This window comes from Procambarus clarkii, chromosome 80 (assembly GCF_040958095.1).
Source record: "Procambarus clarkii isolate CNS0578487 chromosome 80, FALCON_Pclarkii_2.0, whole genome shotgun sequence".
Classification (NCBI taxonomy): Eukaryota; Metazoa; Arthropoda; class Malacostraca; order Decapoda; family Cambaridae; genus Procambarus; species Procambarus clarkii.
In genome coordinates, this window is record NC_091229.1 from 17,332,259 (window position 1) to 17,349,360 (window position 17,102).

A 17,102-nucleotide genomic window follows, 5' to 3' on the forward strand; every position below is an offset into this window, starting at 1 on the left:
ATATTTCTAACCAATGCCAGACAATCCCACACTTTTTAACCGGTAATTTATTAAAAAAAAAAACATCAAGAACCTTATTTCCAAACCAGTATTTACCCAGGATTTTTCCTGGACTCTATACTTACTCCAAGACCAAGACGGGTGACTGTAGAGCCTCCAAGACCACGACAGGTCACTGTAGAGCCTCCAAGACCACGACAGGTCACTGTAGAGCCTCCAAGACCATGACAGGTGACTGTAGTGCCTCCAAGACCATGACAGGTGACTGTACAGCCTCCAAGACCATGACAGATGACTGTAGGGTCTCCAAGACCATGACAGGTAACTGTACAGCCTCCAAGACCATGACAGGTAACTGTAGAGCCTCCAAGACCATGACAGGTCACTGTAGAGCCTCCAAGACCACGACAGGTAACTGTAGAGCCTCCAAGACCACGACAGGTGACTGTAGACCCTCCAAGACCATGACAGATGACTGTACAGCCTCCAAGACCATGACAGATGACTGTAGGGTCTCCAAGACCATGACAGGTAACTGTACAGCCTCCAAGACCATGACAGGTAACTGTAGAGCCTCCAAGACCATGACAGGTCACTGTAGAGCCTCCAAGACCATGACAGGGCACTGTAGTGCCTCCAAGACCATGACAGGTGACTGTAGAACCTCCAAGACCATGACAGGTAACTGTACAGCCTCCAAGACCATGACAGGTAACTGTAGAGCCTCCAAGACCATGACAGGTCACTGTAGAGCCTCCAAGACCATGACAGGTAACTGTAGAGCCTCCAAGACCATGACAGGTGACTGTAGGGTCTCCAAGACCATGACAGGTAACTGTACAGCCTCCAAGACCATGACCTGTAACTGTAGAGCCTCCAAGACCATGACAGGTCACTGTAGAGCCTCCAAGACCATGACAGGGCACTGTAGTGCCTCCAAGACCATGACAGGTAACTACAGAGCCTCCAAGACCATGACAGGTCACTGTAGTGCCTCCAAGACCATGACAGGTGACTGTAGTGCCTCCAAGACCATGACAGGGCACTGTAGTGCCTCCAAGACCATGACAGGGCACTGTAGTGCCTCCAAGACCATGACAGGTAACTACAGAGCCTCCAAGACCATGACAGGTCACTGTAGAGCCTCCAAGACCATGACAGGTCACTGTAGAGCCTCCAAGACCATGACAGGTCACTGTAGTGCCTCCAAGACCATGACAGGTCACTGTAGAGCCTCCAAGACCACGACAGGTGACTGTAGACCCTCCAAGACCATGACAGATGACTGTACAGCCTCCAAGACCAAGGGAAGATGAATTTGACTTCCTCCAGACGAGATGATTCAGCATGAGCGCCGCCTTGTAACTAGTGTGGACAGCAGCTTGGGGGGGGGAAACCAAAAGGGAAACAGGAACGTACCTTAGTCTGAGTTGATGTCTGTCCTCCCTGCTGTAGTCACTTACCTGGAATGACATGAAATGCGAATTAGTCACACACACACACACACACGCACGCACACTCACACACACACACAGTTGAGAGGCGGGACCAAAGAGCCAGAGCTCAACCCCCGCAAGCACAACTAGGTGAGTACACACACACACACACACACACACACACACACCCTCGTTTGGGGGCCTCGTAGACTGGTGGATAGCGCGCAGGACTCGTAATTCTGTGGCGCGGGTTCGATTCCCGCACGAGGCAGAAACAAATGGGCAAAGTTTCTTTCACCCTAAGTGCCCCTGTTACCTAGCAGTAAATAGGTACCTGGGAGTAAGTCAGCTGTCACGGGCTGCATCCTGGGGTGTGTGTGTGTGGTGTGGGAAAAAAAAAAAAAAAAAGTAGTTAGTAAACAGTTGATTAACAGTTGAGAGGCGGGCCGAAAGAGCAAAGCTCAACCCCCGCAAAAACACAACTAGTAAACACAACTAGTAAACACACACACACACACACACACACACACACACACACACACACACACACACACACACACACACACACACACACACACACTTTAGCCTTCATGCGTGTGAATACAGATAGTATAGGTGACACCTGAGGTGAAGGTGATGCTTACCTGGGCATGGTGGATGGTGTTGGATGATGGTGGATGGTGGTGGATGGTGGTGGATGGTGTTGGATGGTGGTGGATGGTGGTGGATGGTGGTGGATGGATGGGGGGCATCCATACTGACGTCTAGTGACGTCGACAGCCACTGTCGGTGAAGCCAGGCTGGAGGCGACAGTCTGGAGGCGACAGTCTGGAGTGTATGAGAAAATCTTATGTTAATAATGTATTGGCAAACATTTTCCAATATAAGATATATTGGAAAATATATCAGATATATTCAGCATAAGAAGAGGAACACTGGACAAAAGACTTGGGCCCAGATTCACGAAGTAGTTACGCAAGCACTTACGAACCTGTATATCTTTCCTCAAACTTTGACGGCTTTGGTTACATTTATTAAACAGTTTACAAGCATGAAAACTTGCCAATCAACTGTTGTTATTGTTATAAACAGCCTCCTGGTGCTTCCGAGCTCATTAGCTGTTTAATAATTGTAAACAAAGCCGTCAAAGATTGAGAAAAGATGGACAGAGCTAGGTTCGTAAGTGCTTGCGTAACTACTTCGTGAATCTGAGCCCAGGTTCAAGCTCGGTTGTGGCGTTTTCTGTCCTACTTCCTTGTTTATTTTTTCAGGGATAACTATGATATACTTTCAGGGTCTTGGTAGATAAGACTGACAGTCTCCGGAGATTTACAGTCTCCGTGGTGTAGTGGTAAGACACTCGCCTGGCGTTCCGCGAGCGCTATGTCATGGGTTCGTATCCTGGCCGGGGAGGATTTACTGGGCGTAATTCCTTAACTGTAGCCTTTGTTTAACTCAACAGTAAAATGTGTACTTGGTTGTAACAACGATTCTTCGCGGCAGGGGATCGTATTCCAGGGACCTGCCCGAAACGCTACGCGTACTAGTGGCTCTACAAGAATGTAACAACTCTTGTATATATCTCAAAAAAAAAAAAAAAAAAAAAAAAAAAATGATGCACGATATGCGCATCACAATACAACCTTCACTAGTGTACCATTACGAAACCTGTACATCCTTCCTCTAATAACTGGAGACACAGCAGCTTGAAAACTTCACAACCCAAGGTTATTATTATTATAAACAACCTCTTGTAGTGCTTCGGAGCTCATTAACTGATTAATAAACGTTAACTAAGCTTCCACTTTTAAGTAAAGATGTACAGGTTTCGTAAATGGAGACGTAAAAGATCGATGAATCCTGCCCTGAACACCAATTCCCTTCCCAAAGCTCATGTTAAACCTTTCTCTGCTAGTTTTCTTCAATCAATCGCGCGCCCAGTCAATCCTCCAGGCTAGGACTCGAACACAGAATAAATCGCCATTCTAGCCGTCAAGAGTTTTTTAAAACAATGACTCCTGTCCTATTTCCTTATATGTACTTTTAAAATTATGAATAGTATTTGCTTCCACAACCTGTTCCTTAAGTGCATTCCACTTTCCCACGACTCTCACGCTAAAAGAAAACTTCCTAACATCTCTATGACTCCTCTAAGTTTCCAGCTTCCACCCATGACCCCTTGATATATTTGCATTCAGTGTGAACATTTCGTCTATTTCCACTCTAGAAACCCCCCAAAGTATTTTATATATTCCTATCATATCTCCCCACTCCCTTTTATTGTCTGGCGTCGTCAGGTTCAGTTCCTTCAGTCGCTCTTCATATCCCATCCCTCGCAACTCTGGGACGAGCTTCGTCGTAAACTTTGAACCTTTTCCAGCTTCCTTATGTGTTTCTTCAGGTGGGGTGTGTATATACTGGTATGCCAGGCACCTGGGATGGTGGTATGGGAGAGATCACCGCCTCTTCCTCCTCCCAGGCACGTGGGATGGGAGTGTGACAGACACGTGCCCGTCCCACACACCGGGAAAGAGATGGAGCCAACTTCACCACGACTTAAATAGCTTACACAGAAGAGGTGGGAAGAGATAGAAAGAAATATACAGATAAATAATTTTAGAAATGGGGAGAGAGAGAGAGAGAGACAGAGAGAGAGAGAGAGAGAGAGAGAGAGAGAGAGAGAGAGAGAGAGAGAGAGAGAGAGAGAGAGAGAGAGAGAGAGAGAGAGAGAGAGAGACAGACAGACAGACAGACAGACAGAGAGACAGAGAGACAGAGAGAGACAGAGACAGAGAGACAGAGAGAGAGAGACAGAGAGAGAGAGAGAGAGAGAGAGAGAGAGAGAGAGAGAGAGAGAGAGAGAGAGAGAGAGAGAGAGAGAGAGAGAGAGAGAGAGAGAGAGACAGAGAGAGAGAGACAGAGAGACAGACAGACAGAGAGAGCAAGTAAACAAGACAAAGAGGAAAATAAAAAAATTCCCCCAAAAACACAAACAAAAAACCAGACACACAGTAAACCCCCAAAGAATACTACCTCACTCAAGGTAGACCAAGACACAGGTAAAACACAGGTAAACTATCACCAATACTCTACAAAAGTAAACTCCAGTGTTTGGTAAGGACAGAAACCTCGTTAATACCGTCTTTAGACAGACCGAAATGGACCGAAATGACTGAAATAAGACGATGGACCGAAATGTCGTCGGGTCTTCGCTTTTGGACGTGTTCGTTGTGGTTTCAGGTGTGTGGGTTGGGGGTTTCAGGTGTGTGGGTGGGGGGGTTTCAGGTGTGTGGGTTGGGGGTTTCAGGTGTGTGGGTTGGGGGGTTTCAGGTGTGTGGGTTGGGGTTTCAGGTGTGTGGGGGTTTCAGGTGTGTGGGTTGGGGGTTTCAGGTGTGTGGGTTGCTGGTTTCAGGTGTGTGGGTTGGGGGTTTCAGGTGTGTGGGTTGGGGGGGTTTCAGGTGTGTGGGTTGGGGGGTTTCAGGTGTGTGGGTTGGGGGTTTCCGGTGTGTGGGTTGGGGGGTTTCAGGTGTGTTGGTTAGGGGTTTCAGGTGTGTGGGTTGGGGGGTTTCAGGTGTGTGGGTTGGGGGTTTCAGGTGTGTTGGTGGGGGGTTTCAGGTGTGTGGGTTGGGGGTTTCAGGTGTGTGGGTTGGGGGTTTCAGGTGTGTGGGTTGGGGGTTTCAGGTGTGTGGGTTGGGGGTTTCAGGTGTGTGGGTTGGGGGTTTCAGGTGTGTTGGTGGGGGGTTTCAGGTGTGTGGGTTGGGGGTTTCAGGTGTGTGGGTTGGGGGGTTTCAGGTGTGTGGGTTGGGGGTTTCAGGTGTGTGGGTTGGGGGTTTCAGGTGTGTGGATTGGGGTTTTCAGGTGTGTGGGTTGGGGGTTTCAGGTGTGTGGGTTGGATCTGGATATCAGAGAAAAACTCTTAAAACCAAACACAGGTAAATTACAGAACCAAACTGAATTCGTGCACTATAATTTTAGCACTGTATTGACTCGTCGCTTGGAATATGCTGTTCACTTTGGGTCACTACATCACAGAATGGACACCAATTTGGGGTGAACTTACGACATCCTGAACAAGTTGTGGTGAACTTACGACATCCTGAACAAGTTGTGGTGAACTTACGACATCCTGAACAAGTTGTGGTAAACTTACGACATCCTGAACAAGTTGTGGTGAACTTACGACATCCTGAACAAGTTGGGGGTGAACTTACGACATCCTGAACAAGTTGTGGTGAACTTACGACATCCTGAACAAGTTGTGGTGAACTTACGACATCCTGAACAAGTTGTGGTAAACTTACGACATCCTGAACAAGTTGTGGTGAACTTACGACATCCTGAACAAGTTGTGGTGAACTTACGACATCCTGAACAAGTTGTGGTGAACTTACGACATCCTGAACAAGTTGTGGTGAACTTACGACATCCTGAACAAGTTGTGGTGAACTTACGACATCCTGAACAAGTTGTGGTGAACTTACGACATCCTGAACAAGTTGTGGTGAACTTACGACATTCTGAACAAGTTGTGGTGAACTTACGACATCCTGAACAAGTTGTGGTGAACTTACGACATCCTGAACAAGTTGTGGTAAACTTACGACATCCTGAACAAGTTGTGGTGAACTTACGACATCCTGAACAAGTTTGGGGGTGAACTTACGACATTCTGAACAAGTTGTGGTGAACTTACGACATCCTGAACAAGTTGGGGGTGAACTTACGACATCCTGAACAAGTTGGGAGTGAACTTACGACATCCTGAACAAGTTGGGGTGAACTTACGACATCCTAAACAAGTTGGGGTGAACTTACGACATCCTGAACAAGTTGGGGGTGAACTTACGACATCCTGAACAAGTTGGGGTGAACTTACGACATCCTGAACAAGTTGGGGTGAACTTACGACATCCTGAACAAGTTGTGGTGAACTTACGACATCCTGAACAAGTTGGAGGTGAACTTACGACATCCTGAACAAGTTGGGGTGAACTTACGACATTCTGAACAAGTTGGGGGTTAACTTACGACATCCTGAACAAGTTGGGGTGAACTTACGACATCCTGAACAAGTTGGGGGTTAACTTACGACATCCTGAACAAGTTGTGGTGAACTTACGACATCCTGAACAAGTTGTGGTGAACTTACGACATCCTGAACAAGTTGGGGTGAACTTACGACATCCTGAACAAGTTGTGGTGAACTTACGACATCCTGAACAAGTTGGGGTGAACTTACGACATCCTGAACAAGTTGGGGTGAACTTACGACACCCTGGACAAGTTGGGATGAACTTACGACATCCTGAACAAGTTGGGGTGAACTTACGACATTCTGAACAAGTTGGGGTGAACTTACGACATTCTGAACAAGTTGGGGTGAACTTACGACATCCTGAACAAGTTGGGGTGAACTTACGACATCCTGAACAAGTTGGGGTGAAATTACGACATCCTGAAGAATTTGGGATGAACTTACGACATCCTGAACAAGTTGGGGGTTAACTTACGACATCCTGAACAAGTTGGGGTGAACTTACGACATCCTGAACAAGTTGGGGTGAACTTACGACATCCTGAACAAGTTGGGGGTTAACTTACGACATCCTGAACAAGTTGGGGTGAACTTACGACATCCTGAACAAGTTGGGGGTTAACTTACGACATCCTGAACAAGTTGTGGTGAACTTACGACATCCTGAACAAGTTGTGGTGAACTTACGACATCCTGAACAAGTTGTGGTGAACTTACGACATCCTGAACAAGTTGTGGTGAACTTACGACATCCTGAACAAGTTGGGGTGAACTTACGACACCCTGAACAAGTTGGGGGTGAACTTACGACATCCTGGACAAGTTGTGGTGAACTTACGACATTCTGAACAAGTTGTGGTGAACTTACGACATCCTGAACAAGTTGTGGTGAACTTACGACATCCTGAACAAGTTGTGGTGAACTTACGACATCCTGAACAAGTTGTGGTGAACTTACGACATCCTGAACAAGTTGTGGTGAACTTACGACATCCTGAACAAGTTGGGATGAACTTACGACATCCTGGACAAGTTGTGGTGAACTTACGACATCCTGAACAAGTTGGGATGAACTTACGACATCCTGAACAAGTTGGGATGAACTTACGACATTCTGAACAACTTGGGGTGAACTTACGACATCCAAAACAAGTTAGGATGAACTTACGACATCCTGAACAAGTTGGGATGAACTTACGACATCCTGGACAAGTTGTGGTGAACTTACGACATCCTGAACAAGTTGGGGGTGAACTTACGACACCCTGGACAAGTTGGGATGAACTTACGACATTCTGAACAACTTGGGGTGAACTTACGACATCCAAAACAAGTTAGGATGAACTTACGACATCTCGTGAGCCCAAGGCCAGGAAAGATGGCCGAAGGTCACTGATAAACCAAAGGCATTTACAAGATCCTTCAAGCCACTTACCTGCACCAGTTGCGAAACCTTTACATCTTAGCTCAATCATGTCGGCCTACGTGGTTAGGACTAATTAAACAGTTGAAAAGTAGGTTAGATATAGGCCTCGTGTGGGGCCAATAGGCCTATTGAGGTGTTCCTGTCTTATGTGTTATGAGGGGGGGGAGGGGGGGGTTTACCTTGGTAAACTTGAACAATACGACTGACTACCCCCGAGGATCAATCTCCCCGCGGCCCGGTCCACGACGCAGGCTTCTGGTTAATGTATTGGAGGATGATATGGAAGGAGGATTAGGGAGTGAGGGAGGAAGGGAGAGTAAGTGAGGGAGGGAGGGAGAGAGGGAGGGAGTGGGGCATCACCCCCCCCTCCCCCCAACACACACACACACCAGAGAGGCAGGAGGAGCAGGCCAGTGCCCACAGTGTACCCATCGTGAACGGTACACCCTGCCTACCTCCCGACCTGCCTCACTGGCCTAAACACACACCCTTACCCTACCAGCCTACCCATACCTCCCTACCATTCTAACCCCAGCCCTACCTATACCCCCTAAACCTACCTACCTAACCTACCAGAACCACCCTTATTGGACCTTCCATCCAGCCTACACAGCCTACGGGACGTACTGATATCCAGTTCACCTTCGTTGATAGCTGGAAGCTGATAGCTGGAAGCTGATAGCTGGAAGCTGATAGCTGGAAGCTGATAGCTGGAAGCTGATAGCTGGAAGTTGATAGCTGACCTCCTGTGACCTGAGGAGAAAATCCAAGGAATAATACTCGCGAATTCGCACCTTTCAGCGGGTGTTGTAAACATTGTCTCAGGTGTTTGTGCTGAGGCCCAGTGCTCTACTGGAGGAAAGGTAGCGATTGTGCCGTGTTTACCTGTGTGTGTTGTTGCGTCTGTGTGGCCGTGTGTGGGTTAGACAACACCTGTAAGACCGTGTTTGGAACAGACACCTGTAAGACCGTGTTTGGAACAGACACCTGTAAGACCGTGTTTGGAACAGACACCTGTAAGACCGTGTTTGGAACAGACAACACCTGTCAGGCCGTGTTTGGAACAGACAACACCTGCAAGACCGTGTTTGGAACAGACAACACCTGTCAGACCGTGTTTGGATTAATAAACAACACGTGTGTGGCAGTGTTTTGATCAGACAACACATGTGCGACCGTGTTTGGTTCAGACAACACCTGTGAATCGCCCAATCAAACACCTGAGGAGACTCAGGTGTTCCTCCCACATCTCATCATCATCTTGACTTATACAAACACCTGCCCCAACTGAGGTAAATCCAGGTAATAATTAAATTAATAATTACTAACAATAATTTAGTTGTTAAATCAAATGGAACGTTATATAATGAGTATATACATTGACACTATACTTCAGATATATCCAGGCTTATAGTATAGTTGTTGGCTGGTGAGTTAACTATCATGGTGGCTTTAATTACCCTTCAGAGGTTGATAGGTCTGAAGATTTGGTATAATTTAAAGTTATTGGTTTATTATGCACCTCATACCCGTCCTGTGGGTGGTGGTGGGCTGTATACCCTTCCTGTGAGTGGTGGTGGACCCTATACCCGTCCTGTGGGTGGTGGTGGACCCCATACCCATCCTGTGGGTGGTGGTGGGCTGTATACCCGTCCTGTGAGTGGTGGTGGGCTGTATACCCGTCCTGTGGGTGGTGGTGGGCTGTATACCCGTCCTGTGGGTGGTGGTGGACCCCATACCCATCCTGTGGGTGGTGGTGGGCTGTATACCCGTCCTGTGAGTGGTGGTGGGCTGTATACCCGTCCTGTGGGTGGTGGTGGGCTGTATACCCGTCCTGTGGGTGGTGGTGGACCCCATACCCATCCTGTGGGTGGTAGTGGACCCCATACCCATCCTGTGGGTGGTGGTGGACCCCATACCCATCCTGTGGGTGGTAGTGGACCCCATACCCATCCTGTGGGTGGTAGTGGACCCCATACCCATCCTGTGGGTGGTAGTGGACCCCATACCCATCCTGTGGGTGGTGGTGGACCCCATACCCATCCTGTGGGCGGTAGTGGACCCCATACCCATCCTGTGGGTGGTGGTGGACACTATACACGTCCTGTGGGCGGTAGTGGACCCCATACCCATCCTGTGGGCGGTAGTGGACCCCATACCCATCCTGTGGGCGGTAGTGGACCCCATACCCATCCTGTGGGCGGTAGTGGACCCCATACCCATCCTGTGGACGGTAGTGGACCCCATACCCATCCTGTGGGTGGTAGTGGACCCCATACCCATCCTGTGGGTGGTGGTGGACCCCATACCCATCCTGTGGGTGGTAGTGGACCCCATACCCATCCTGTGGGTGGTAGTGGACCCCATACCCATCCTGTGGGTGGTAGTGGACCCCATACCCATCCTGTGGGTGGTAGTGGACCCCATACCCATCCTGTGGGTGGTAGTGGACCCCATACTCATCCTGTGGGTGGTGGTGGACCCCATACCCATCCTGTGGGTGGTGGTGGACCCCATACCCATCCTGTGGGTGGTTGTGAACCCCATACCCATCCTGTGGGTGGTAGTGGACCCCATACCCATCCTGTGGGTGGTAGTGGACCCCATACCCATCCTGTGGGTGGTAGTGGACCCCATACCCATCCTGTGGGTGGTAGTGGACCCCATACCCATCCTGTGGGTGGTAGTGGACCCCATACCCATCCTGTGGGTGGTTGTGAACCCCATACCCATCCTGTGTAGTGACAAAGAGTTACAGAGGCACACAATGGGCCCCACAATTCGTTTAGCTGAACAATGAACAATCTGGAACAATGTTACATAAAAATCCAACACGAAAAAAATAATAATTAGTAATGACATTATTATTATTATTATTAAAATTATACAATGATACTATCAGTTATTAACCTGAAAATTAATGAGACATGAGAAGGATTCGAACCTACGTGCCTGGGTACTCCCAAACATACACCTCAGACCACTACACTATGACATGGTAACAATCATTACAACTTGGGATTCAACTGAATCCTCTAGGGTTCCCGAGGCTTCCACTGAAGCCTAATCAGGGGTTTCACATAATGCCCCCCTCCCCTCCCCTTGCCCCCCCCCCCCTCTGGCTTGTTCCACCCCCTCCATTTCTCCTCAACTGCACTAAGCAATCAGGTTACGTGATTGCTTAGTACAATCGTTAAAGCCAATGATAGTCAAGTAACTAAGAAACAAATGACGCAGTCGACTAAGGCAGCGTGTGGGATCATCCCGGACGTAAGTTCGAATCCTCATCACGGCCCTTGTGGATTTATTCAAACAAATGACGTTTCAAGACGAGATATACACAGACAAGTTTCGAGGTTTCTGGTATATATATATATATATATATATATATATATATATATATATATATATATATATATATATATATATATATATATATATATATATATATATATATATATATTATTAAATATGACCGAAAAAGTAAGATTAATAATTCTAACACGAATTTTCTCAATCTTTCGTACATTTCTTTTCACTGTTGGAGGTAATTCAAAAATCAATTCTCCAAAATTCATTTTTATTTCTAGTCTGACGCGACACTTGAGCGCGTTTCGTAAAACTTATTACATTTTCAAAGACTTTACACATACACAACTGAATAGAACTTACATATCTCCGATTTGTTTATATCTACATTTGAGTGAGGTGGATGGGGTGAGGTGGTATTTAATAGGGTATTAATTTCATCAACACAAGACAGAACACGAAACAATGGGTATTGAAATGGAAGTGATTGTAGAAAGCCTATTGGTCCATATTTCTTGATGCTTCTATATTGGAGCGGAGTCTTGAGGTGGGTAGAATATAGTTGTGCATTAATTGGCTGTTGATTGCTGGTGTTGACTTCTTAATGTGCAGTGCCTCGCAAACGTCAAGCCGTCTGCTATCGCTGTATCTATCGATGATTTCTGTGTTGTTTACTAGGATTTCTCTGGCGATGGTTTGGTTGTGGGAAGAGATTATATGTTCCTTAATGGAGCCCTGTTGCTTATGCATCGTTAAACGCCTAGAAAGAGATGTTGTTGTCTTGCCTATATACTGGGTTTTTTGGAGCTTACAGTCCCCAAGTGGGCATTTGAAGGCATAGACGACGTTGGTCTCTTTTAAAGCGTTCTGCTTTGTGTCTAGAGAGTTTCTCATGAGTAGGCTGGCCGTTTTTCTGGTTTTATCGTAAATCGTCAGTTGTATCCTCTGATTTTTGTCTGTAGGGATAACGTTTCTATTAACAATATCTTTCAGGACCCTTTCCTCCGTTTTATGAGCTGTGGAAAAGAAGTTCCTGTAAAATAGTCTAATAGGGGGTATAGGTGTTGTATTAGTTGTCTCTTCAGAGGTTGCATGGCGTTTCACTTTCCTTCTTATGATGTCTTCGACGAAACCATTGGAGAAGCCGTTGTTGACTAGGACCTCCCTTACCCTACAGAGTTCTTCGTCGACTTGCTTCCATTCTGAGCTGTGGCTGAGAGCATGGTCGACATATGCGTTAACAACACTCCTCTTGTACCTGTCTGGGCAGTCGCTGTTGGCATTTAGACACATTCCTATGTTCGTTTCCTTAGTGTAGACTGCAGTGTGGAAACCTCCGCTCTTTTCCATGACTGTTACATCTAGAAAGGGCAGCTTCCCATCCTTTTCCATCTCGTAAGTGAAACGCAGCACGGAACTCTGCTCAAATGCCTCCTTCAGCTCCTGCACTTACGAGATGGAAAAGGATGGGAAGCTGCCCTTTCTAGATGTAACAGTCATGGAAAACAGCGGAGGTTTCCACACTGCAGTCTACACTAAGGAAACGAACATAGGAATGTGCCTAAATGCCAACAGTGACTGCCCAGACAGGTACAAGAGGAGTGTTGTTAACGCATATGTCGACCGCGCTCTCAGCCACAGCTCAGAATGGAAGCAAGTCGACGAAGAACTCTGTAGGGTAAGGCAGGTCCTAGTCAACAACGGCTTCTCCAATGGTTTCGTCGAAGACATCATAAGAAGGAAAGTGAAACGCCATGCAACCTCTGAAGAGACAACTAACACAACACCTATACCCCCTATTAGACTATTTTACATGAACTTCTTTTCCACAGCTCATAAAACGGAGGAAAGGGTCCTGAAAGATATTGTTAATAGAAACGTTATCTCTACAGACAAAAATCAGAGGATACAACTGACGATTTACTATAAAACCAGAAAAACTGCCAGCCTACTCATGAGAAACTCTCTAGACACAAAGCAGAACGCTTTAAAAGAGACCAACGTCGTCTATGCCTTCAAATGCCCATTTGGGGACTGTAAGCTCCAAAAAACCCAGTATATAGGCAAGACAACAACATCTCTTTCTAGGCGTTTAACGATGCATAAGCAACAGGGCTCCATTAAGGAACATATAATCTCTTCCCACAACCAAACCATCGCCAGAGAAATCCTAGTAAACAACACAGAAATCATCGATAGATACAGCGATAGCAGGCGGCTTGACGTTTGCGAGGCACTACACATCAAGAAGTCAACACCAGCAATCAACAGCCAATTATTGCACAACTATATTCTACCCACCTCAAGACTCCGCTCCAATATAGAAGCATCAAGAAATATGGACCAATAGGCTTTCTACAATCACTTCCATTTCAATACCCATTGTTTCGTGTTCTGTCTTGTGTTGATGAAATTAATACCCTATTAAATACCACCTCACCCCATCCACCTCACTCAAATGTAGATATAAACAAATCGGAGATATGTAAGTTCTATTCAGTTGTGTATGTGTAAAGTCTTTGAAAATGTAATAAGTTTTATGAAACGCGCTCAAGTGTCGCGTCAGACTAGAAATAAAAATGAATTTTGGAGAATTGATTTTTTAATTACCTCCAACAGTGAAAAGAAATGTACGAAAGATTGAGAAAATTCGTGTTAGAATTATTAATCTTACTTTTTCGGTCATATTTAATAATATATATATATATATATATATATATATGACATTGTCAGACCACGAAGGAAAATTGAAACAGGAATTTCCTTAAGTACTTTCGTATATTAATACATCTTCAGAAGGAAAAGAAGTATTAATACACTCCTGCTGAAGATGTATTAATATACGAAAGTACTTAAGGAAATTCCTGTTTCAATTTTCCTCTGTGGTCTGACACTGTCACATTTTTAATCACGTGTTTATTTTCGTGATACACACACACACACACACACACACACACACACACACACACACACACACACACACACACACACACACATATATATATATATATATATATATATATATATATATATATATATATATATATATATGCAAGATAGGCAAGAACACCTTGTAAATGCTTGAGTAATGCCACATAATGATATTCAAATGTCAAGCACTATCTAAGAGACAAAGGCAAGGTTCGTATTACTATATAACTGGACAGAGAACTTGCCGTTCATCTCAACACGAAGCAAACGTGACTAACCGAAATTATCAGAAAGAAATAATTCTTAAAATAATTTGAATAATAGATAATAGTTTGAATAAGGATTGGAATAGCAATCAGCTAACACTGTAATGCACTGCCTATTAATGTGAAAACATGAGGACACGTGGAGACACATATGGACACTCATGAGCACACATAGACACATGTGGACACAGGGAGGCAATGCAGACACTCATGAGGACACATAGACACATGGAGACAATGCAGACACTCATGAGGACACATAGACACATGGAGACAATGCAGACACTCATGAGGACACATAGACACATGGAGACAATGCAGACACTCATGAGGACACATAGACACATGGAGACAATGCAGACACTCATAAGGACACATACACATGTGGACACACATGGAGACAATGCAGACACTAACGAGGACACATAGACACATGTGGAACCATGTGACAAACAGTGAAACACCTAGACACATAGTAACACACCTGAACACACGCGGACACATATAAACACATGGACACACAGGTCAAGACACGTGGACACATGGACACATGGACACAGCCACACACATAGGGGCCTCGTAGCCTGGTGGATAGCGCGCAGGATTCGTAATTCTGTGGCGCGGGTTCGATTCCCGCACGAGGCAGAAACAAATGGGCAAAGTTTCTTTCACCCTGAATGCCCCTGTTACCTAGCAGTAAATAGGTACCTGGGAGTTAGTCAGCTGTCACGGGCTGCTTCCTGGTGTGTGTGTGTGTGTGTGTGGTGTGGAAAAAAAAAAAAAAGTAGTTAGTAAACAGTTGATTGACAGTTGAGAGGCGGGCCGAAAGAGCAAAGCTCTACCCCCGTAAAAAACACAACTAGTAAACACACAGAAATATGCCCAAGTCATGTGTCTGGATTTGGGCATTTGGGCAAAACTGAAACTTCTTGGGTAACTGCCTGCTATGTAATCCCTAGAACACGATCCGACAACCGTTTTACATCCAGGGGTGCAGAATGAGAGAAGGAACAGTGCCACTCATTGTAAATAGTCTAGCTCTTATCTGCCGGGAGAATTACCCCAATGAAGATATTGTATGTGGTAATCATGTCTCCCCTGGAAATTTTTTTCAAGTGGCTTTTTCTAGGCTCGTAGATAAGACCTGGGTGTAATTAGCACGATATCACTATCTGATGCCATGGTTATCAAGACCAGGACTGCTAGTTGGCTCCCTCTCCCTCACTATCTCTCACCTCACACTCCCTCACTATCTCTACCCCCAGCTGGCCACCTCTCACTATCACCACCTGCGCCACCTGGCTCCCTCTCACCTGACAACGTGTCCTTGAGCCATCTGTGTGCGCCACCTGGGGGCCGTCACGTGCAATAAAATCACTTTAGAAATGCATATTGACCTTTGACGGGATCTGCGGTCCGCGGACCTCAGCATCTGATGTGGGAGGTCTGCTTAACTGTTGTGTGTGTGTGTGTGTGTGTGTGTGTGTGTGTGTGTGTGTGTGTGTGTGTGTGTGTGTGTACTCACCTAATTGTGCTTGCGGGGGTTGAGCTCTGGCTCTTTGGTCCCGCCTCTCACCTGTCAATCAACAGGTGTACAGGTTCCTGAGCCTACTGGGCTCTATCATATCTACATTATAAACTGTGTATGGAGTCAGCCTCCACCACATCACTGCCTAATGTATTCCATCCGTTAACTACTCTGACACTGAAAAAGTTCCTTCTAACGTCTCTGTGGCTCATGTGGGTACTCAGTTCCACCTGTGTCCCCTTGCTCGCGTACCACCCGTTTTGAATAGTTTATTCTTGTTTACTCGGTCGATTCCCCTGAGGATTTTGTAGGTTGTGATCTTGTCTCCCCTTACTCTTCTGTCTTCCAGTGTCGTACAGTGCATTTCCCGCAGCCTTTCCTCGTAACTCATGCCTCTTAGTTCTTGGACTAGTCTAGTGGCCTACCTTTGGACTTTTCCAGCTTCATCTTGTGCTTGACAAGGTACGGGCTCCATGCTGGGGCCGCATACTCCAGGATTGGTCTTACATATGTGGTGTACAAGGTTCTGAATGATTCCTTACACAGGTTCCTGAACGCTGTTCTAATGTTAGCCAGCCTCGCATACGCCGCAGATGTTATTCTTTTGATGTGGGCTTCAGGAGACAGGTTTAGCGTGATATCAACTTCTAGATCTTTTTCTCTGTCTGTTTCGTGAAGGACCTCATCTCCCATTCGGTATCCAGTGTCTGGCCTATTTCTTACCCCTAGTTTCATTACCTTACATTTACTTGAGTTGAACTTTAGTAGTCATTTATTAGACCATTCCTTTAGTTTGTCTAGGTCATCTTGTAGCCTTATACTATCTTCTTCTGTCTTAATCCTCCTCATAATTTTTGCAACATCAGCAAACAATGAGAGGAACGATTCTATACCCTCTGGGAGATCATTTACATATATCAGAAACAGTATAGGTCCAAGGACTGAACCCTGCTGGACTCCACTGGTGACGCCTCGCCACTCCGAGACCTCGCCCCTCACAGTGACTCGCTGTCTTTTGTTACTTAGGTACTCCCTTATCCAGTGGAGTACCTTTACTTTCACTCCTGCCTGCATCTCCAGCTTGTGCACTAGTCTCTTGTGTGGTACTGTGTCTAATGTTTTCTGGCAATCCAATATATACAGTCTGCCCAGCCCTCTCTATCTTGCCTAA

General features: G+C 46.1%; 2 protein-coding genes across 3 annotated transcripts in view; both read left to right on the forward strand.

The window, feature by feature from the left end:
* The first annotated feature begins 224 nt into the window (after positions 1–224).
* Positions 225–1,316, forward strand: LOC138357901 (integumentary mucin C.1-like). Its single transcript, XM_069315072.1, has one exon. The coding sequence runs from the start codon at positions 225–227 to the stop codon at positions 1,314–1,316; it is 1,092 nt and encodes a 363-aa protein (XP_069171173.1).
* A 7,009-nt stretch (positions 1,317–8,325) lies between these two features.
* The window catches only part of LOC138357779 (probable G-protein coupled receptor No18), an 82,343-nt gene continuing 73,566 nt past the window's right edge, over positions 8,326–17,102 (forward strand). Inside the window, exon 1 of one of the 2 annotated variants that reach the window (XM_069314831.1) lies at positions 8,326–9,199. The gene's annotated coding sequence lies outside the window, so the exon portion shown is untranslated. The remainder of the gene's footprint in view (positions 9,200–17,102) is intronic. The other variant, XM_069314832.1, reaches the window with a different exon arrangement.